This window comes from Cibotium barometz, chromosome 59 (assembly GCF_041138505.1).
Source record: "Cibotium barometz isolate CiBa-2024 chromosome 59, ASM4113850v1, whole genome shotgun sequence".
In the NCBI taxonomy this organism is placed as follows: domain Eukaryota; kingdom Viridiplantae; phylum Streptophyta; class Polypodiopsida; order Cyatheales; family Cibotiaceae; genus Cibotium; species Cibotium barometz.
Window position 1 is genome coordinate 26,776,904 of NC_141104.1, and position 18,871 is coordinate 26,795,774.

Genomic DNA, 18,871 nt, shown 5'->3' on the forward strand with positions numbered 1-18,871 from the left:
CCACTAACTGAAGTAAAAAGTGCCCCAGTGGTCCTAGACTGATCACTAGCACTCCCGTGGGTGCATACAGACGTGTAAAACCCAACATTACACTGGCCTAGATAAGAGGAAGAGACTTGAGTAGATGCTATGGACAGATGTCCGGATCTGGGGATTCCCTTATATAGGTTTGTCTCCTTATGCACTGGCGTGGACATGAATTAAACATGAGGGAAGTATGTTACGTCCAAATAGACCCAGCGTTAGGTCTAAGGAGGTGGACTAACCTTTGTTAGGATTAGGGCTTTTAGGTGGGACATGGAGACTTGGATTGTTCACACGTTGGCTAAGGGCACTAGCAGGATGAGGTCTATATTGGCTTAGAGCTTATAATTAATAGCCTAGGGCTAATAATGACTAAAAGATTATAAATAAACCAAGAAGGCATTATAAGTAATGCATGTGCCAATTATAGCCAAGTTATTGCTATGTGTGACATGCACACTCTTTGGAGTGTGAGGTGGACATGCTTCTACCCATTGGCCAATTTAGAGGTGGAGTACGTTGTTGGATTCATGTGTTTGTAAGGGTTATTGTGCCAATTCATTGTAATATTGTCCAGGTGCCCAATGAGCAACAAGTGTGGACAGAGTTAGTGGCTTATTGTGTGAACACACTTAGTTGGGCATTATTATTAGGGTTGGTATTGATGGTAGCCAGCGTACCAATATTACAAAAAAAAAAGGAGTCTAGGCTGCCTTAGCACATATTCATTCATTGATGAATAAATCATTGAGAGCTCAAGAGAAATGCGACCATTGAGTATCTCTATTCAGCATTGTATATACTGTATATTATTTATACATGGTAGATTAAGTCATTTGTCTCTACTGTGTATTGACCATGCAATTTGTGCATGGTTTTAAGTCTTTGTTTGGGCTCTAATCGCAACCTATCAATTCATAAACTGGCTTCCACAAGTACCTATGTTACATGGCTATCAGAGCGTTAGGTTTTGATGAAAGAAAGGTTGCAATTATTTTTTCTCTATCATAAGGGCGTGGAGATCCATCGGGAAGAACCTCATCATCATAAATGTTTTCACTCAAGTTTGCATTTTTTAAAATCAAGGCTGCATTTTGCATTTGTGTGTGCAAGGGGCGCTCAGCCAAAGGGCAAGAAAGAGTGCCAAAGACACGAAGTGGAGGGCGGACAGAGCAAGGAAGCAAGGGGGTCCAGTGGTGGGCACTCAGGCCTTTCTGGTAACGCATCAGAAGGTTGGCCATATTCATAAAAAATGGAGCCCTATTCAGGTTTCAGAGTTTTTGCTTTGTGTATGGAGACTTAGTCTGAGAGGTTAACATCTTCAATTATGTTGCAGGCTTCTAAGGCTTTGAGATCTTTATGTTTCAATTATAGACAAATTTTTCTTTAACACCTTGGTCTCCCTATCAAAAGGAGGGCTGAATCTCCGAGCATTCTTCTCAAATATATATAACATTATTATTAACCTTTTGTAATTTATCTAGGTTTGGGCCAAAGTTTAAAAACTAAGAATAGATAATTACTTATGATTATCTTTAAGATTGACTTATGGGTCACTTGTGGAGGTTATAAGTGACTTGTGGGTCACTTGCGGCATGGGCTAATGACTTATTTGTCACTTCGTGTGCTTTTGTTATAAGCCTATATACATGAATTATTGGCTCAGAAGTTGCACCACTCACTGGGAGAGGACTCTAGCTAGGCCTAGGTCATGTTTTAGACATAATGGGCTTTGGTGGTATGGGGTGCTGGAGTTTGGTCAACAAGTCTGGCTTGGTTTTTGTCTAGCTTCAAGCTTGAGGATGCTTCGGATTGAGCTATGGTTGGGAGGTGAGCTTGCTAGCCTCTACTATGTGTTGGTTTGTGTGCATGTTCGCTGCAGGGACTATCTGGAAGTTACGTGGCTTCAGTTCTCCTAACTTCACGAGTGGATTTGGGTGGCTCTCTGAGTAACAATAAGAAAATTTGAATAAAAAGAAACCTTCATTCTGATAATGTGCACATAGTTTTTCCCTAGTTTTCTAGTCATCTCCATAAGGTATGAATGTGTAGAAATGTCAAGGGTCGTTGCATTTTGGACAAAATTTGCAATAACAACCCTTGAAAACCTCCAAATGCAACAAACCTTGAAACGTTGGATGTTTCTATAGCTCATGATTCTTTAATCATGTACTTAACCTTACTTTTGGTTTGATGAGTTCAAACTTTTCTGAGTCTGGTCTTTAAACTTTATTCAATTTTATTGCAAGCCGAGATTGAATATTCATCTGCTTCTGGTTTGACTATGACATTGCAGATATTATATCTTCACATTCCTGCTCGCCACCCCCCTTCATTTCCGGAATTGGAGCTGCCCACTTTAATGCAGGTAAAATCTTCAGAATGCACCATTGACACCTCTATTTGTACAGAATCAGTGCTCTGGTACATTGTTTTAGCACGCATATTGGATGTGAATGCCGTAGTGAATTGATAACTATTTGTTCTTAAGCTAAAGGTTAAGGGAACAAGGAAGTGGCTTGATTACAGTCTAAAAGAGATAGAGCTCCAAGGAACCAATTCTCTGCATAATTGGCACAAACTGCTGAGGAGAAATGCGCATAAGAAAATACAGTCCAAGTAGGTCGCAATAGTTTTGCAAAAGAGTCCAAGTAAACTCTCTCCAGAGTGGCTCCTTAATTTTTGAGAACCAAAACCTATCAGTTGTCTCAAGTAATAATAGCTCCAGAAGCTAAAAAGAAATGCCTGATGCAACCATGAATGGTCAAGTTTTCTGCTTGAAGCCTTAAGCCAGTCTGCAGTGTCGTTTGCGAACTCACTGTCTATGTGTTACTCATCTCCTTGATAGGAAACGCAGTCCAGAAATGCAAATATCAGCCACCAACAAGAAATTGCTCTTGGTATAATAGACATAGGAAAGCGCAAGGGGGCTGCCTTGTTTGTTGACGTAGCCATCTGAAAAGCCTTGCTTTCCCTACCCTTGGGTGTGAGCTGTATGGTGTATCCATACCAGTCAGCAATGGTGTCCCATACCAGCATTGCCTGCCCGTATAGGCCCTTGGCAAGACTAGCTAGGATCTGCCATGTCCATCGCAGGAGTACGACAACTCTTGATCCAGACACAGACCAATTGTCAAGCCATAATAATAATAACCCACAACTGTTGGTATAAATAACCATCCAGTCATAAACAGGGAGTATCCATGGATTTATTAGTAATGAACCCTAGCCACATGTATTAGTCGGCCTTCCATGCATAGTTGTTTCTCGTACCAGTACGAATGGGTTCGTACCGTACGGTTCGTACGGTATGAGTTTTTTTTTTTTTGGGCCTTGAAAAAAAAAAATCCCAAATGCTTTAAAAGAATATAGAAACCTTGCTGAATGAAGATCCCAAATGCTCGCAATACTTCGCAACTTTCGTGTCCACTCAGTATTCCATATGGGGTTGTTGAAAGACCTAAAAAATCTGGCGAGGTGGACTGGTAGTGTACACTTGATTGGTAGGATGAGAGAATCTTGCTGCATCACTTGGAGATCCCTGGTATAGTTTGGCTAGTTAGTTAGATTCTTAAGTTATGTACAAGGGAGGAGATTTGGACATGGCCATTTTGATCTAGAGAGGAGTCCCTAAACCTATCACCCTAGATGCACTGCTTGTATTTGTGCAAGGGCGGTCCGTTAGTCTTAAACTCTACACTGGGAGACCTTTGGTATTGCATTACCCATCCAGGTTCTTTTTTGGAGACAATCGGGAGATCCAACTGGGAGAGACACATATCCATGTTCTCGTTCCTCAAGCATTGTAGACTCCTCCCCTCCCAACCTTCCCTCTTATTCAAGCTTGAAGCTCCATAGGTTGTAAGTGTAAAAAATAAAAACCGTATTTTATCGTACTGTATTCGAAAATTTCATATCGTACCAAAAATTCCCATACGGTATCGTATTTTCGTACCGTGACAACTATGCTTCCATGATCTCAGGGCTAAGTCTACGAGATTAGGCCATATTTTTGAGGATTAGTATTAGGTACATAACACAATCGATGCCATGCAATGATGTTGCTGATGAGCTCCTCTCTCTCGTCTATGGGTTTCAAGGGATGCTGGTGGAACTTGACCAGTTCGGTTGGCTATGATGTAGTAATGTAACAACATAATGCTATTCCCATACCATCCACCTCGTATCAGGATTGTCAAGCCCACTTCCATCACCAAGTAAATGTGCTTTATGTGATGATGATTTGGACCTCGCATGTTACATTCCGAGGGGCCTAGGGTTAGGGTTAGGACTTAGCTAGGGCATGGGGACCTAGAGGGTTCACACATGGGCTAAGGGCACTAGCGAGATGAGGTCTTGATTGGCGAAGAACTTATAATTAATAGTTAGGGCTAATCATAGCTAAAAGCTCATAAATAAAGCATGAAAGCTTGTTAATAAACCAAGGGTCAAAAAAAGCCAGGTTATTGCTATATAAGGGACCTTGGGGCCACTTATTAGTTATTGAGGTACCCAAGTCCCACGTGGTAGATACGAGGGTTACCAAGGACGTGTAAGACCACATAGCCATGGAGCTGTAAGGTGGGTGGTTTGGCCTAATGGTATGGGGTGCTAGGTAGGGACCATCAGTACCAATTAGGCTTGTGGTAATCAGACCTCAAGCTCGGGGGTGAGTTTGGAGGACTGTACAGTTGGGTGGTGAGTATGGAGGACTGTACGCTTGAGTCGCTAGCCATAATCTATTGCGGCCATGCGATGTGTACAATGTTTGGTCTATGAAACCTTGTAAGGGTTTTGGTTCTAGATTAGTTGATTCTTGGGCTGGGTCCAAGGAGACCTTACAGTGGTATTAGAACATGGATTTGCAAGTGCTTGATCCTAAGGGATGGGGGATGTACAAGATAGTACCCTTATTTGGGCTGTTTTGGCAAGAAAGCCATATGCTCTCTCTGCAAGGATGTGCACAGAAGCAATTAGAAGAGGAGTTCCATGCATGGATATGCAAGCAAGGGATAGAGAAAAAGTACCCTTGGTGCTTGCTAGGTAGGAGCTCTGCAGTGCACAAAACCTATGCTTTTTTCCGTGGTGATGTTTTTGTGGACTTGCAAAATAAGCGGGCAGTGGCTCATAGTCGTAGAATTCACCATGAACAACATATCTCTTGACAGAGCATCTACTAGTTATGTGTGAAAACGGAATCTCCGTACAGTCTTTGATAAGGATTGGAGTCTATCCGGGAAAAAGATCCTTCTATTAGTTAATGAAAAAACAGCCACAATGGGATGGATACAACCCCATAGGGCTAGATACAAACTCGCCTTGTGTATGGGGCGGGAATCAAATGATCATAAGGGAAGAGACACTTCTTCTCCGGCTATCCGCTCTATGAGGAGAAGGCTATCTCATTGGGGGGGGGGGGGGGGGGGGGGGGGGGGGGGGGGCGCAACCACACAGGTGGTCTGTAATGCCAAGTGGGGTCACCACCTCAATATGTGAGAAAAGGACCGGGTCTCTAGAGTCTCAAGAAAGCTTCTCGCCGTATCTGCATGCGATCAGAACCTCCCTATGCCTTCTCCCATTGACCGTGGAGGGTATGAATGATATTGAGCCAAATGCTCTGGATGGACCTAGGGTACCCTCAATGGCCTCGCTGCATCTAGCTTGACAAATCTTCCATCTCTTGCATGAGCCTAGTCGCCAGTGGTCTGTAGCTGAGGCTGTGATTGGAACTGCCGAAATGCGGTGGTGAGAGAGTAGAAGGGCTAGGCCTCCTTCATCCTCCTCATAAACCCTGACTACTTCAGCCTCTGTGGCCCAAGCGACAGTGCCCCATGTAATGATCTGAGTCGAGGCCTTGTCCATAACGAAGATGCGGAGAGCCCGCTGCCAAATCTGTTGAGCCTTCGGCCAATCCCAAAGACAATGCCTTTGAGACTCCCGAGGGTGGCCGCATCTTGGGCAAGCTGCTAGCCAACCTCCAACTGCGAGCCAAGTGCCGACCGCCAAGCTCCTGTGTGCCATCAGCCAAAGAAAGAGGGTGATCTTTCTAGGCCGAAAACTATCCCAAAGGGTCTTCCAAAAACCCAAGAGCAAGTGCTCTGAGAGGACTGCCAATGTGCTGTTGTTGCCGGGGTGCCATCAATCCTAGGCATTTGGATCTTGCGGCCTAGCCATGCTGTATATGCAAAGAAAGGGGCATCTAGAGACTCCTCCCAATCAGCAGGATCATGCTAAGTCCACTCTCTCGGGTCCCACTGTAGACGCGTGAGGTTTTGGCACTCCCATATCCATAGCAAGGTTGTTAGAGGCGTCAGAGGCGTTTGGTACGAGGTGGGTATGGTACGCACCTCGGAAGATTCGTATTTTTTAGAGACGTTAGAGGCGTGTTAGAGGTGTCTGTTATATATATATATATATATATATATATATATATATATTGAAATTTGAGAGAGAGAGAGAGAGACTAGAGTGTGTATGTATGAGCCTCGAGGGAGGGTGTGTATGAGAGAGGGAGGGAGAGAGTGTGTGTGTGAAAGAAAGAAAGTTGTGTTAAACGTCTGCAAAAGGCCAAAATGACCTATGAGACCAAAATAGTCCATCCTCATCATCTGGATACATCATCAAGATTCAAGGGTACAAAGTAAAATGAAATGAATTGAAATGAACTAGTAGAGTATAGAGAGAGCTCCAAAAGTGGGTATAAAAAACATCATCATCTAAGTGTGTTTAAAGTTTGAACTTTGGGTCTTGAGAAAGGCTTAAAGGGAGGGAGGGAGAGAATGAGGGAGAGATAGTGTGTGTGAGAGGGGCTGCCTTGGGCCCTTAAAGCCCCGTCTAAAGTTTTTTTTTTTTCTTGTTTGGACACCTCGATGAGACAGTTGTACGCCTCAAGCGCCTTGTACGCCTCCAACGCCTCGAACTTTTAGAGGCGTGCCTCGTAACAACTATGATCCATAGTTGCCAGAATCTCTCCCTGGCCACCTTGGGAAGTGATGGGTCTATGTGCCGCCACTCTCGTGCTTGAAAGCCAATCACCCTCACCCTCTGTAAGGTGCAACCACTGAAATCCTCTAAGGGGAGTCCTGATCGCTCTAGTCTTCCATGGGATCCAATACAAAAAGTGAGTAGACCACTACCCTCATCTGCACCGTGGATAGCCACAAGAATATCATGTCTGGTAAACACACCTAGCCACACCGGGGGGCACTCGGGTCTGGGAGTCAACCACTCCTGAGGGATAGCTGAGTCGATGTCAATGCTGAGCCTGACTCTACCTCGTATTCCTGATAGGTCTCTCTCCTGCACCTCCGGGGGTAATTGTCTATGTGCTATCCAATCTCCAAGGGACCTAGGTGGTCCTGTGCTCAAAGCACACCCCATGAAACATGAGATCGGGCCCCCAACATGTGGCCACTGGGTAAAGGAATCAAGGGGTTCTAGACCAGTGGCTGTCGAATCCGCTCCTCTGAGGATGTCAAAGCTATTTGCACAAGGGCCGGCCTGAGGTGGTCCCAAGTTCGGAGTAAGCTGGCTGCAAATCTGTCCTGAAAAGTTGGACTAAAACCGCGGGCTCTCATCTCTGTGAAGATCCATTTGGTGCTTTGCGGCGGCCAATGGCCCCCTAGACTTGGGGTGTAGGCTGAAATCCGGGCAAGAGGAAGTCTTCCCAAGGCTCACCACCAGGAAGAAGTCCTCTAACGATTAGTTTGCCCAGCAGGGCACGGCTCTGAATAATCACTCTCCATGCCACCTTGGCCTCGCCGGGCCTCCCATCACTGCCTCCTCATAAGAAGTTTCGGATCAACTGCTGAATCTGGCCAGTAGATGCTCGAGAAAAGGCCTAACACGAAGTGATGTAACACATGGTGGCAAGAAGAACCTGGTTTGCCACCACCACTTTGCCTGCGAGGGAGACTCGCAGAATTCCAGTATAAAAGCTTCTTTAGAATACTCAGAAGAAGAGGAGCGAGTTGCTGCTCCGGAGAGATATCAATGCCAACCTAGCATCCAAGGTAGCGAACTGGAGTGCCTCAACTGGCCGCCAAGTCGGGGTGGGTGTATAGCTTGCCGAAAAAGCACACGACTTGTACGTGTTGATCTGTGCTCTAGAAGCGTAGCAAAAAACCTCAATTGCCTCCGCGAATCTCTGGAGATTCGCCATATCTCCTGAAAGGAAGGTTGCTGTGTCATCTGCAAACTCTTAATCCAGCAGAGCTGCTCTTGCGTGCGGAGGGGAGATGCAATCCTTGAAGCCTGGCCTCCCGGGCTGAGAGAGAACTGCTCATGGCCTCGGTGATGAATAGGAAGAGGTAAGGTGCCAAGGGGCAACCATGCCGTACCGAGCTGGAAAGGGGGAATCTATCGCCATGGGCTCCCTGAATGAGGACTCGGCTGTGCAAGGCTGAATAAAGTCTTGAAACCCGAGAAATCCATTCCACAGGGTATCCCATCTGGTTCATCTTGCCCTCCAGAAAGCCCCAATGCACCCTATCATAACCTTTCTAAAAGTCTAGGAGAAGCACAATGAGGTCGTGTTGCTGCATCCTGGCCAAATGCGTCACCTCCGAGAAGGTATAGATGTTGTCTAGAATGCTTCGATCCTGAACAAAGCCAGTCTGAGTGTCATGAATCAAGTCTGGGAGAAAAGGATGAAGTCTGCTATTGATGGCGTTGGCCAAGATCTTATAGGTGGTCCCTAGAGGAGTGACGGGTCTCCACTGTCGGATCTCCAATCTGTCTCCACCCCCTTGGGAGTCAAGTGTATCAAGCCCTCTAAGAGCCTTTCTGGCATGGTACATGTGAGCATAATCTCATTGAAGGCAGCTGAAAGGTTGCGTTCCATGAGGTTCCAGTGGCGAAGAAAGAAGGAGACTGGAAGCTCGTCCGCACCTTGGAAGAGAAGTCACTATCTCCGCCAACTCCTGAGCAGTGAATGGAATCAATAAGAAGGACTGAAAAGACAGGGGAACAATCTCTCTCGTGTGCCTCTGGACCCTCTCGCGCACGTCCATCACCTGTGGAGATAATGGGGCACCAGTGAGAAGAGATTGGAAAAAATCCGTGGCGATTGCTCTCACATGAGGGGGATTAGTAACTATAGCTCAATCTTGGCCACACAACTTGCGAATGCTGTCTCTCCTCTTGTGGGCGCGTGCTTGTTGAAATATTGAAAGCCATGTGCAAGTTGGCTATGGTGGATCAAATACTAGTGCTAGGTTAAAAGACATGATAAGGAAGAATAGTGTAAAATGATGTACACACACAAAAGAGACAACAATGTTGTGCAAAATGGTTGATTGATTACTTCATAGGCAAGTGCCCTTTTATAGATTCCATACAACTCAATACCACCTAGTGGTTTCATCAAAACAAGTGGTTAAACACAAAACTACGTGCTAGAGAAGCTTCACCCACCATAAGCTAAGTGATTTGGTCCCTTTCACATGTACATGATTCATTTGGCCCCATGCTTCTAGGGATGTGTTTGGTGCATATTTCAACACCCCCTTGAAATACATAATTATTACAATGGTATTGATGACCTTTGATGAGTCACCACAACTTATGCTTACCTAACGTCCATGCTAGATGATTTCCCTCTTACTGTGACTGCTTACCATGACCATACAAGTTTAGGATGGCAATTTAAGCTTTAGGCTAGTTAGGAGTAGTTAGGCTAGAGGTTTAATGGCTGATTTTTTAAGATTTACAACACTTACGTAAAGTTGGGCAATAATAGTTTGGGGCCAGGCCCAAGACATGCTCTAGAGAAGGTATTCACTGTGCATTGTGAGGGTGTCGTGATGCCCCTTATTGTCCTCCTTTGTTTCTCCATGCTCTTCTCCATCTCCATACTCTTCATGCATAATGTAGGCCTTTTGAGCCTTTTTTCAAAAGAAACAATCTCTCTCAATGTGTCCAGGTTTGGGACAAAAATCACAAATGATTGAAGAGTAGTACTTAGCCTTCCCCATTGTAGCCTTTGTTTGATGTGTAGAGAGCCACTTGATTTGGTGAAGTGTTGGACAAGGTGTCCTTTTTAGCTTTTAACTTTAGCTTCTTCTCCTCCTACAAAAGAGAAGCTTTAACATCAACAAGCTTTGTGATAGGCATGTTGGTCAAAGTTGTCACAATGTTGTCGAAATTGGAAGGAAATGACTTGAAGTAGCACCGCAATGGCAATGTCTTCATCCACCTTTGGTGAGATGCTTGCAAGTTGGGTCATAGGACTTTGCATACAGTTAAGATGAGATGCAAGAGAAGTTGTAGACTTCATATCAAGTTTAAAAAACTCAATAAGCAAATCAAACTTAGAGCTCCTAGATTGAGTCCCAAATAGGGTATCCAATTGATCCCATGAAGCCTTGGAAGATTTACACCCATCCACATTGCGAATGTATGTATCATCCAATTCAAGAGTGATGATGGCTCTTGCTTTGTCATCTGTGGTCTCCCATGCCGGAATAGTAGCTTGGTCCCTTGGCTTGCTCTCCTTTCCATTTGATATGCTCCATAGGCCTTTCTTCATGAGGATGAGCTTGATGCGGATTTGCCAAGTGTGGAAATTTTTCCCCTTGAAGCGGAAGGTATTGTCATGTTAGGCCATTAGGGTTGAGAGGGTTGAGCAACACTCTTAAGAGCAAGTATTAAAGAGGGTTTGACTCAAACTTGAGTCACCTTGAAGATTGAAGCTCTTAGTGAATGAGAGTTTTGAGCTAGAAGCTTGTGAAAGGCTTAGAAGAGGCTTAGATTTGATTTCAAGAACCTTCTTGGGCCTTGCAAGAGGAGCCAAGACAAACATTGTGAAAGGCTTAGATTTGATTTCAAGAACCTTCTTGGGCCTTGCAAGAGGAGCCAAGACAAACATTGAGACAGAAACAAGTGATAATGCTTAGATAGAACACTTGATTAGCCAAAACATGATAGGATTAGTGACAATTAATCACTAATGATAATTCGAAGAGCTTGTGGCTATGGCTGTGAAAAACATAGCTCTGCTAAAGAGCTCAAGTCTCCTAGCTCATAAAGCTATCGGCCAAACTCTCTTAGGGCAAGCAAGGGCACATGTAGGCGTACCTACAGCTAACGGCCACTAGACATTGCTGGACTGTAGAGGCGGCATAGACTGTATGACGGCACCGGAGCAGTAAACGACTCGATTTGGGAGAAATGACAATGGTGCAGCGTATACAGCCAAATCCGCCTATTTGGTGTACCTTGCTAGTGCGCCCAGAGATAGGGAAGACCCTCACGAATTTTGGTGGGGGCAATGAATGAGTGAGCTGGGAGCATTGATTTCTCCATCAGCTCTGGGTATGGCTGGCAACTTTGGAATCTATTGAAAAGAATAAGGTATCATTAAATGTGAACTAATTTGGCGTTGATTTGGGGTTGAGGTCGTCCTAGGATCCCTACGTATTCTTTGCTTTGGTAGCATGTTGAAATATTGAAAGCCAAGTGCAAGTTGGCTATGGTGGATCAAATACTAGCGCTAGGTTAAAACACATGATAAGGAAGAATAGTGTAAAATGATGTATATACACAAAAGAGACAATGTTGGGCAAACTCGTTGATTGATGACTTCATAGGAAAGTGTCCTTTTATAGATTCCATACAACTAAATACCACCTAGTGGTTTCATCAAAACAAGTGGTTAAACACAAAACTATGTGCTAGAGAAGCTTCTCCCACAAGCTAGGTGATTTGGTCTCTTTCACTTGTACATGGTTCATTTGGCCCCATCTTTCTAGGGATGTGTTTGGTGCATATTTCAACTGGGCTATCTCAAAGAAATCCCTAGTGACTCTGTCACCGACGTGAGTCCAGAGTGAAGCTCTAGCGTGATACTTGTACTCCGCCCTCCTCTCCTCAATGGATCTAATCTCCGTGCGGGCGGTAGGAAGATGCTTGGAAGTTTATGATCAGTAACACTATGTTTTCATTAAATGACTGAATTAAATACATTTGAATCTAGGAAAAAGGCAATTTCATATTGGGTGTGTAAGTGGTGTGACTGGAATTAAATTTGCTTGAAAATCCGGCTAGGGAGCTTGGGAACTCTTTTCCCTGGTACCCGGGACAAAACCTAACCAAATTCCTAATTGGATCCCATCACTACAGTGGTTGGGCGGTTGGCTAACCCATGGGACTGGATGGGGTTAGGCTGGACTGATGGATCCGTAAATCGAGACTCAGTTTCTGTTTAGTTCGATAGATGAAGTAAATCCCGGACAAAAATTGTTCTATGGAAAAGAATCAACGGCTGTGCCTCTCAATGAGGAAAAAAGCGTTGGTCTCTATGATCCTGAAGTCACTATAGAGAGAGAAGACCCCTCCTCAAACTCCTCTCCTGCTCTGCAAAATAAACTGGAACACAAAACACTTCAACACCTTTAAAGACCTAGAAAAGGAAAACAAACACGGGGAGCTAGAGTGCTCCTACAAACAGTACACGAACACCAATTGGCCCCAAAACGCATTGGCGCACCTTGCAATATTTTCTTTAATAGATTATAAGAGCTTTGATTACAATAAGGCTGGAAACTCAGCCTTCAAAGTAGAACTACTGAAGCTTGCAAAGACCCCACAGCATGGCTTCTTGTTCACTCGGCATCCACAAACAATTCCAGCTATTGTTCACATCAAATGACTCTTTCACATGAGTCCTGCATACAGAAGCTTTCTCCCTCAGTCAAGGCTGCCACAACCATCCATAGCCTCTCACCCCATGGACAGCATCACACCCTGACACATCTAGTGCTCCTGCATCACAACAAAAACTCCAAACTGTTTCCCAAAAGAGAACTGGCATCACAACACAGCATACCATATAGTCGACACACCTGTAAGGTTGTACCATCCCTCTCTGCCTTCCAAGGGTACTATCCATCTCAGTCATGGATTCCCCGACGCCTATCCACCCATGCGAGATTGCATCACTTCCATGCCAAGAAACACATCCAGGTGACCCTGTACTTGCAGCCAGAAGCCCATGCACACAGCTGTACTTGCAGCCTACCAAAACAGCCCGTAAACAGTCCTGCAGTTCTGCCCGCCCCCCTTCCAAACAAGACACAGAGAGAGAGAGCGAAAAGCCTGTTCAACTCTGTGCACTGCCTGCAGTCTGTCCACCCCCCTTCCAAAGGAGAGAGAAAACGCAGTTCATCCCGTCCACCCCTCCAAGAGAAAAAGCACACGCATGAAGCTCCAGCCCTGCCCGGCAGCCTTTTCTAGGTGAGAGAGAGAGAGAGAGAGAGAGAGAGAGAGAGAGAGAGAGCAAAAGCACGTGCTGCTGCCCAGCCCACGTGCTGTTCAGCCCTACCCTTCTTGCAGCCCACGAGTTGCCAAAAAGAGAGAGTCAAAGCTCCTGTGCGTGCAGCTTCAGCGGGTGCTGCCAAGAGAGAAAAACACGTTTTTGCTGCAGCCTAGCTTCTCCAAAAAAAGGGCCCCTCCCAAAAATAACGCAACCCCTGCAAGAGGCCACGATTTCCATCCAAGGGGTCTTTTGTTTTTAAAGGTTATTACAACCTTTGTCCCCTCCCCCCACATGGGTTATGAAAGGGACTTTAATAATACCTCGAGTCCTCTTTCACCCCAAGTATGAACACTTGACAAATGTCCTGCACACTATCCACCATGTTTTCGTGCACACTTGCATAATGTCAAGAGAAAAACACATGGCCGTAACACCATCCTCGCGGCTGCACTCAAGGGGAAAGAGAAGATCATTGTGCCATTATCTGGCGTAGAGGGTTTGGAGTGATGGAGAACCACACATACCTGAATAGGGTCTACTGTCTTCTCAAACATATATGTCCCTTCCGTTGGCAGACATTAAGAAACTATAATCCACAGGCTACCCCAAGATCTTGGGGGGCCCACTTGGGGACTCTGGTGGTAGAGCCGTCACTGGGGAGGTGGCAATGGTCATCTCCACTAGCTCAGAGAAGCGGTGAATCAAGCGGCCGAATGGAACTCGCTGCTGGTTGCCTCTGCTTCGGGTTGGGGGCTGCTGGGGGGCGACGGGAGGGCTATGGAGAGGTAGAGGGGGGACGGGGGGGTGATCACCGGTGGCAGTCTTCATGGAACTTGCTGCTGGCTGCCTCTGCTTTGGGTCGGGGGCTGCTGGAGGGCGACGGGAGGGCTATGGAGAGGTAGAGGGGGGACAGGGGGGTGATCACCGGAGGCGGTCTTCTAGACTAGGTCGGCTGGGGGGGTCGGGGGTTGATGCTTCGTTGCCTGACAGCCTGCCTCTCTCTGTGCCCCTCGGGGAGGATCGGAATGAGGAACATGGGGAGGGGGGGGATCACCGGAGGCGGTCTTCTGGACTGTCGTCGAGGACAAGCTCTGGCTAAGTGTCCCATCTACTTGCAAATGAAGCATTGACTCCGGGGGCTTGAATACTCTACGCGTTGTTGGATGGGGTCGCTCCAGAGGCTAGGAATAGATATACAGCGAGGTACTGAGTCCCGCGAGGCTACGTAGATACGGAGGGATGGAATCCCGGTTGCCCGAGGCAGTAATCGGGGGGGGGATCCCATCACTCTCCCGATGGCACCACCTATCATCGGGAGAAGAGGAAGGTATTCCTTCCTAAGTGTTGGGAAGCAAATTGTCTCATTGGGAAGCTCGACACCAGCCAGAGGGTCAGACGCAGGATCAAAGCCATGCTGCCACCGCTTCAAAGAAGGCTTGTGCCGTACACAGTGCAAGGGGGCTCAGCTGCATGACTCGGTTTGACGCCATTGGTGAGTCGAACTCCAGCTAGTAGTATCCACGCCCCAGAGGGTGAATGTTTGTGATCTTTCCAGGCTCACCAATGAGGCTCGCCTGTAAAAGATCCCTGAGTTGTCTCGTGCAAGGCGGCTACCAACCATCTTGCAAACTAGGGTGGAGGGCTCTAATGTTGCGACAATTGTCGTGAGAATCTAAAGGTCCACCTTGGAAAAATATATGCAAGCAATGGCGGCCTCGGTCAGGGATGACGGAGTGGCTGCCATGGAGTCCTCATGAGGGTGAAAACCAGAATGAAGCTGAGACTTGCCAAAAAGAGGAACGCTCCGAAGAAGCTGAAACTTGCAGGGAAAGGGAAACAAGAAGGAAAGGGAGGAGGGGCTGGGGGTCTGGGGGGCTGAAGGCGGGATAGAAGAGAGAAGAAAAAGCGGGAGGGGGGGTGCGCTGGAGAAAGGGAAGGCAGGCAGCTCTGGGGCACCTGGCAGGACAGGCAGGGGGGGGGGCAGACTGGTGGGACAGGCGCAAGGGGGGAGAGAGAGAGCCGCACAGAGGGAAACGGCAGCAGGCAAGGGGGCGGAACAGGGGGCAGCAATGCTGGGGCGCAGAGGAGTGAAGAGAGGGGGTAGCGCAGGAACTCGCGCAAGAGGGGGAGGGAGGGGGGGGGGGTGTGGGGGGGAGCTCAGTTAGCGCACACGATCAGAGCTTTTAGGATACTTTCCTTGTGGGCTTATCTTTAGCTTTTTTTGCAGCTCCAAGCCTTCCGGCTGAAGTAAGATAGTTTGGATGATGGGTACCAGGCATCCCATGCCTAGAAAAAGGCATCCACCAACCATTGTGTAAAGACATGAAGCTATGTTCTAGAGTCTGCATGCAAGTGCTGCACCGTGTATCCTTCAGACAGAGGAACTTACTGCTGAGGCTGATGACTAGAGGATAAATGGTTAATTTCTAGTGAGTTTGCTGTACTTATGTTCACAATTTGGGTCTCTAGTGGCACCATGTGCATCTGTAACCATGTGCTTACTTTTTATACTTGACAAACTTGATGAAATAATTTATAAATGATATTCAGTAGTATGTAGTTGCCATTTTCTTTTTCTATTTCATGCCATTTGGCGAGGTATCTAGATGTATCTTAAGGATTTTTAACAATACTAATTTTCTCCTTCTCGCTTTTTGTGTGTGCACGGGCTTGTGTACGTGTGCATCCGCGTGCTTGGTGCACTTGCACATGCTCATTTCACACTATCACATTCTTTACCAACTCCTTTAGAAGTGTTTGTACTTTTGAGAAGTCTTTCTTATTCTCTAGTTGACTCCTATCACTCATGGATTCAGTGGCAATTTATATAAGTTTCTTTTCCTGAAAACACTGAAGTGCACTGAGTTTGTGGTGGGTGGCCACGAAAGGCAATTGATGAGCGTCATCCTGAGCTCCATGTACAATTGTTGGGGCCAGCTTCTGTAGGTGAATATATTATGTTGTCTCTTTAAACTGAAGCGTTTTGTCTATTTGAAAAGGATCTTTTGTGCAATCAGTCTTTTCATTTGATGGGAATATCCACTTTTATTGGACATGTATTGCTTGTTTTTATCTTTGAAGTACAGAAATTGAATGGTGCATCATTTTCTTGTATCAGTCTGCAGCACTGATGGCTGTGGGAATGCTTTATCAAGGATCTGCTCATCGTCTCACAACAGAGATCTTACTGGTAAGTTGAGGTTTGTAATATTTGTCTGGTTTTATCCCCAGTACCGCATATCTTCCACTAGGTTATATAAAGTTTAGGAAGCTTAACCATTCACTATTGGTTTTGAATCTTATATTTGATGGTAAGCTAATGCTTAATTTCTTGTTCAGCTTCTTAGTTTTGTAGGATGATACTATAGGATATGAACCTTCTGTTTTTTTTTTTTCTTTGGGAGGCTGCAGGGGTGGGGGGCTATTGCTGAAGAAACCGTTTTCAAGCTGAAAAGTGCTTGATGTGCAAAGCATACGAAACTTCTGTTATTTTCTTTTATGTTTTTGGGGGGGAGGGGGTGCAGTGGGGCGGCTATGTCTGCAGAAATTGTTGTCAAGCTGAAGGAGTGCGTTACGTGCTGCAAGGAGCATACTACACATTTATCAAAGTTTCCTGGGCCACATAGCTCCTTCTTGGTGCCATCATTTTGTGACCAAATAGAATTCCAATTGCATGACAGCCAATGCAAATAAGCAAGCTGCCAAACCAAATCTGGCACATCCTATGTTTGCATCAATTGGCTTCTTGTTTGATCATAATAGGTGCAAAAATACCAACCAGAAAAGTGCCCATGTAAATGTGTATCAATCACCAACAAAAACAATATGAATGCATTATGACAAACTTATTGTGGATAGTGTGGCCTACAATTGGAACGGCTGTAAAATGTGTTTGACAACAATGGCTGTCCAAAAAGAATCAGCACACAGCTTGAGTGAACTACACACAACAGATAATTTGTGCATATCAATGTTATCCACAAAAGGGGGCTCTATTTGCACATCCACTGCGTCTAAAGCCTTTTATCTCTGAGTCATGGTCTACGACTCACTAGAAAACAACTACCCTTATCCGGCATGCATGAATCTGTTTCCAATTGATTCAAAGCCTTTGGTAGGCGATTGGTTGCAATATGGCCTGGCCTTAATTTGTGGTCTTGTGCCATACACAAGAGGATTACCAACCACATGCCCTACAGATGGTAATTCAACGCTGCAGCAACTGGTGGTGTCAAGCCCTGGCCATACACCTGATGCCCATGCCGCAAGCCATGCCTGTTCATTTCGTCCTACAGATAGTAATTCAACACTGCAGCGACTGGTTGTGTCAAGCCCTGACCACCATAGAACTGATGCCCATGCAGTTCAAGCCACGCCTGTTCATTGCCACCCTTTTCTTATGTGCATGGAGCATATCAATACAAGATTGCCTTTACAAGGGGTATTCAACTCATGAACATAGTGTAGTACATGGAGAAACGAAGCAAACAACCGTAGCTCAAACTTTTTTTTTTTGCTTGCAAAACCTTCACAATGGTGTACACACAAACGGGTCTTTACTGGGGTAATAGAGATTGACCTTCAGCATTGAGATTGCACAGCTTTGTACAAAATACTAATTTGTTTATGGCCCTTTCACTGGGACATGTTTTTTGCTGTTAAGCTTATTAGTGTAAGCACTGCGGGAAGCATGCAGGAGAACCTTGATTGCCAAAATTCTTTTTTTGGAAAGGATGGGTTCATGCATTTTTTTTTCAAGCAAAAGAATGCTACCCAAAAGCTTCTGAACCTTAATCCACTGCCCTTTAAGCTTCCCTAGCAGCAGAGAGTAAACGATAAAAGCATTGGGCTCAAAGAAACATTGGGCACTTTCTCTTGGCTAGCTTGGCAACAGCACATTTAAGCTTCTGAATGGAATTTTCACTTTTTCTCTACAGAAGCACAATGGATGACCACTTGTGTCCACAGCCACCATAGCCATCATGGGGGCGAGGGAACACCCACTCGGGACTACTGTCAACTCCTTCCCAAAATCTGCTCTAAACATAGCTGAAAGCTAAGGTTAGTCCTAAACCAAATCATGAGGTAGTAGGCTCACTCACCTCCCAATCGCGGCTGATTGCCCTCGAGCTAGGGCTTTCTGTACATCCCATAGGCTCATGTCTAGCTATGATGTCCGATACCACCGAAGCGTGACCCCGTAGGCCTTCGACATGCCAACCTATGTACTCGCCATGTGCATGGCATAAGCATGTCTGCTCTTTTTGTCCAAGCCAGACCTTCAATGGTGCATCCGCACAACTATGTCCCAAGCTCTCACTTATATAGTGATGACTACGCCATAAATAGCTAACTTGCTATAAAAGGCCGTTAAGCTTGTTTTATCAATCTAGGAACCTTGGCCAAGAATCTACCTACTAATCCCTAATCCTGGCCCCCCCTAATCCCACTAGCTTTGATCCCTAATCCGTAGATTAGTGTCCAGGACCCAAGTAAGTACATAACAACTACAAAGGAGGGTTTTCATGTAGGAACACACTCAGGGTTTTTTTTTCCCGGGAAGAAGATCCTTCTATTAGTTAATAGAAAACA

General features: G+C 45.7%; 1 protein-coding gene across 3 annotated transcripts in view; it reads left to right on the forward strand.

Annotated features, from left to right (window-relative positions):
• Positions 1 to 18,871, forward strand: part of EMB2771 (E3 ubiquitin ligase) — a 175,855-nt gene that overhangs the window by 71,035 nt on the left and 85,949 nt on the right. For all 3 annotated transcript variants that reach the window (XM_086793451.1, XM_086793452.1, XM_086793454.1), the window contains exons 19-20: positions 2,321 to 2,392; positions 16,398 to 16,469. In XM_086793451.1, the coding sequence (XP_086649577.1) occupies positions 2,321 to 2,392; positions 16,398 to 16,469 (144 nt within the window). The remainder of the gene's footprint in view (positions 1 to 2,320; positions 2,393 to 16,397; positions 16,470 to 18,871) is intronic.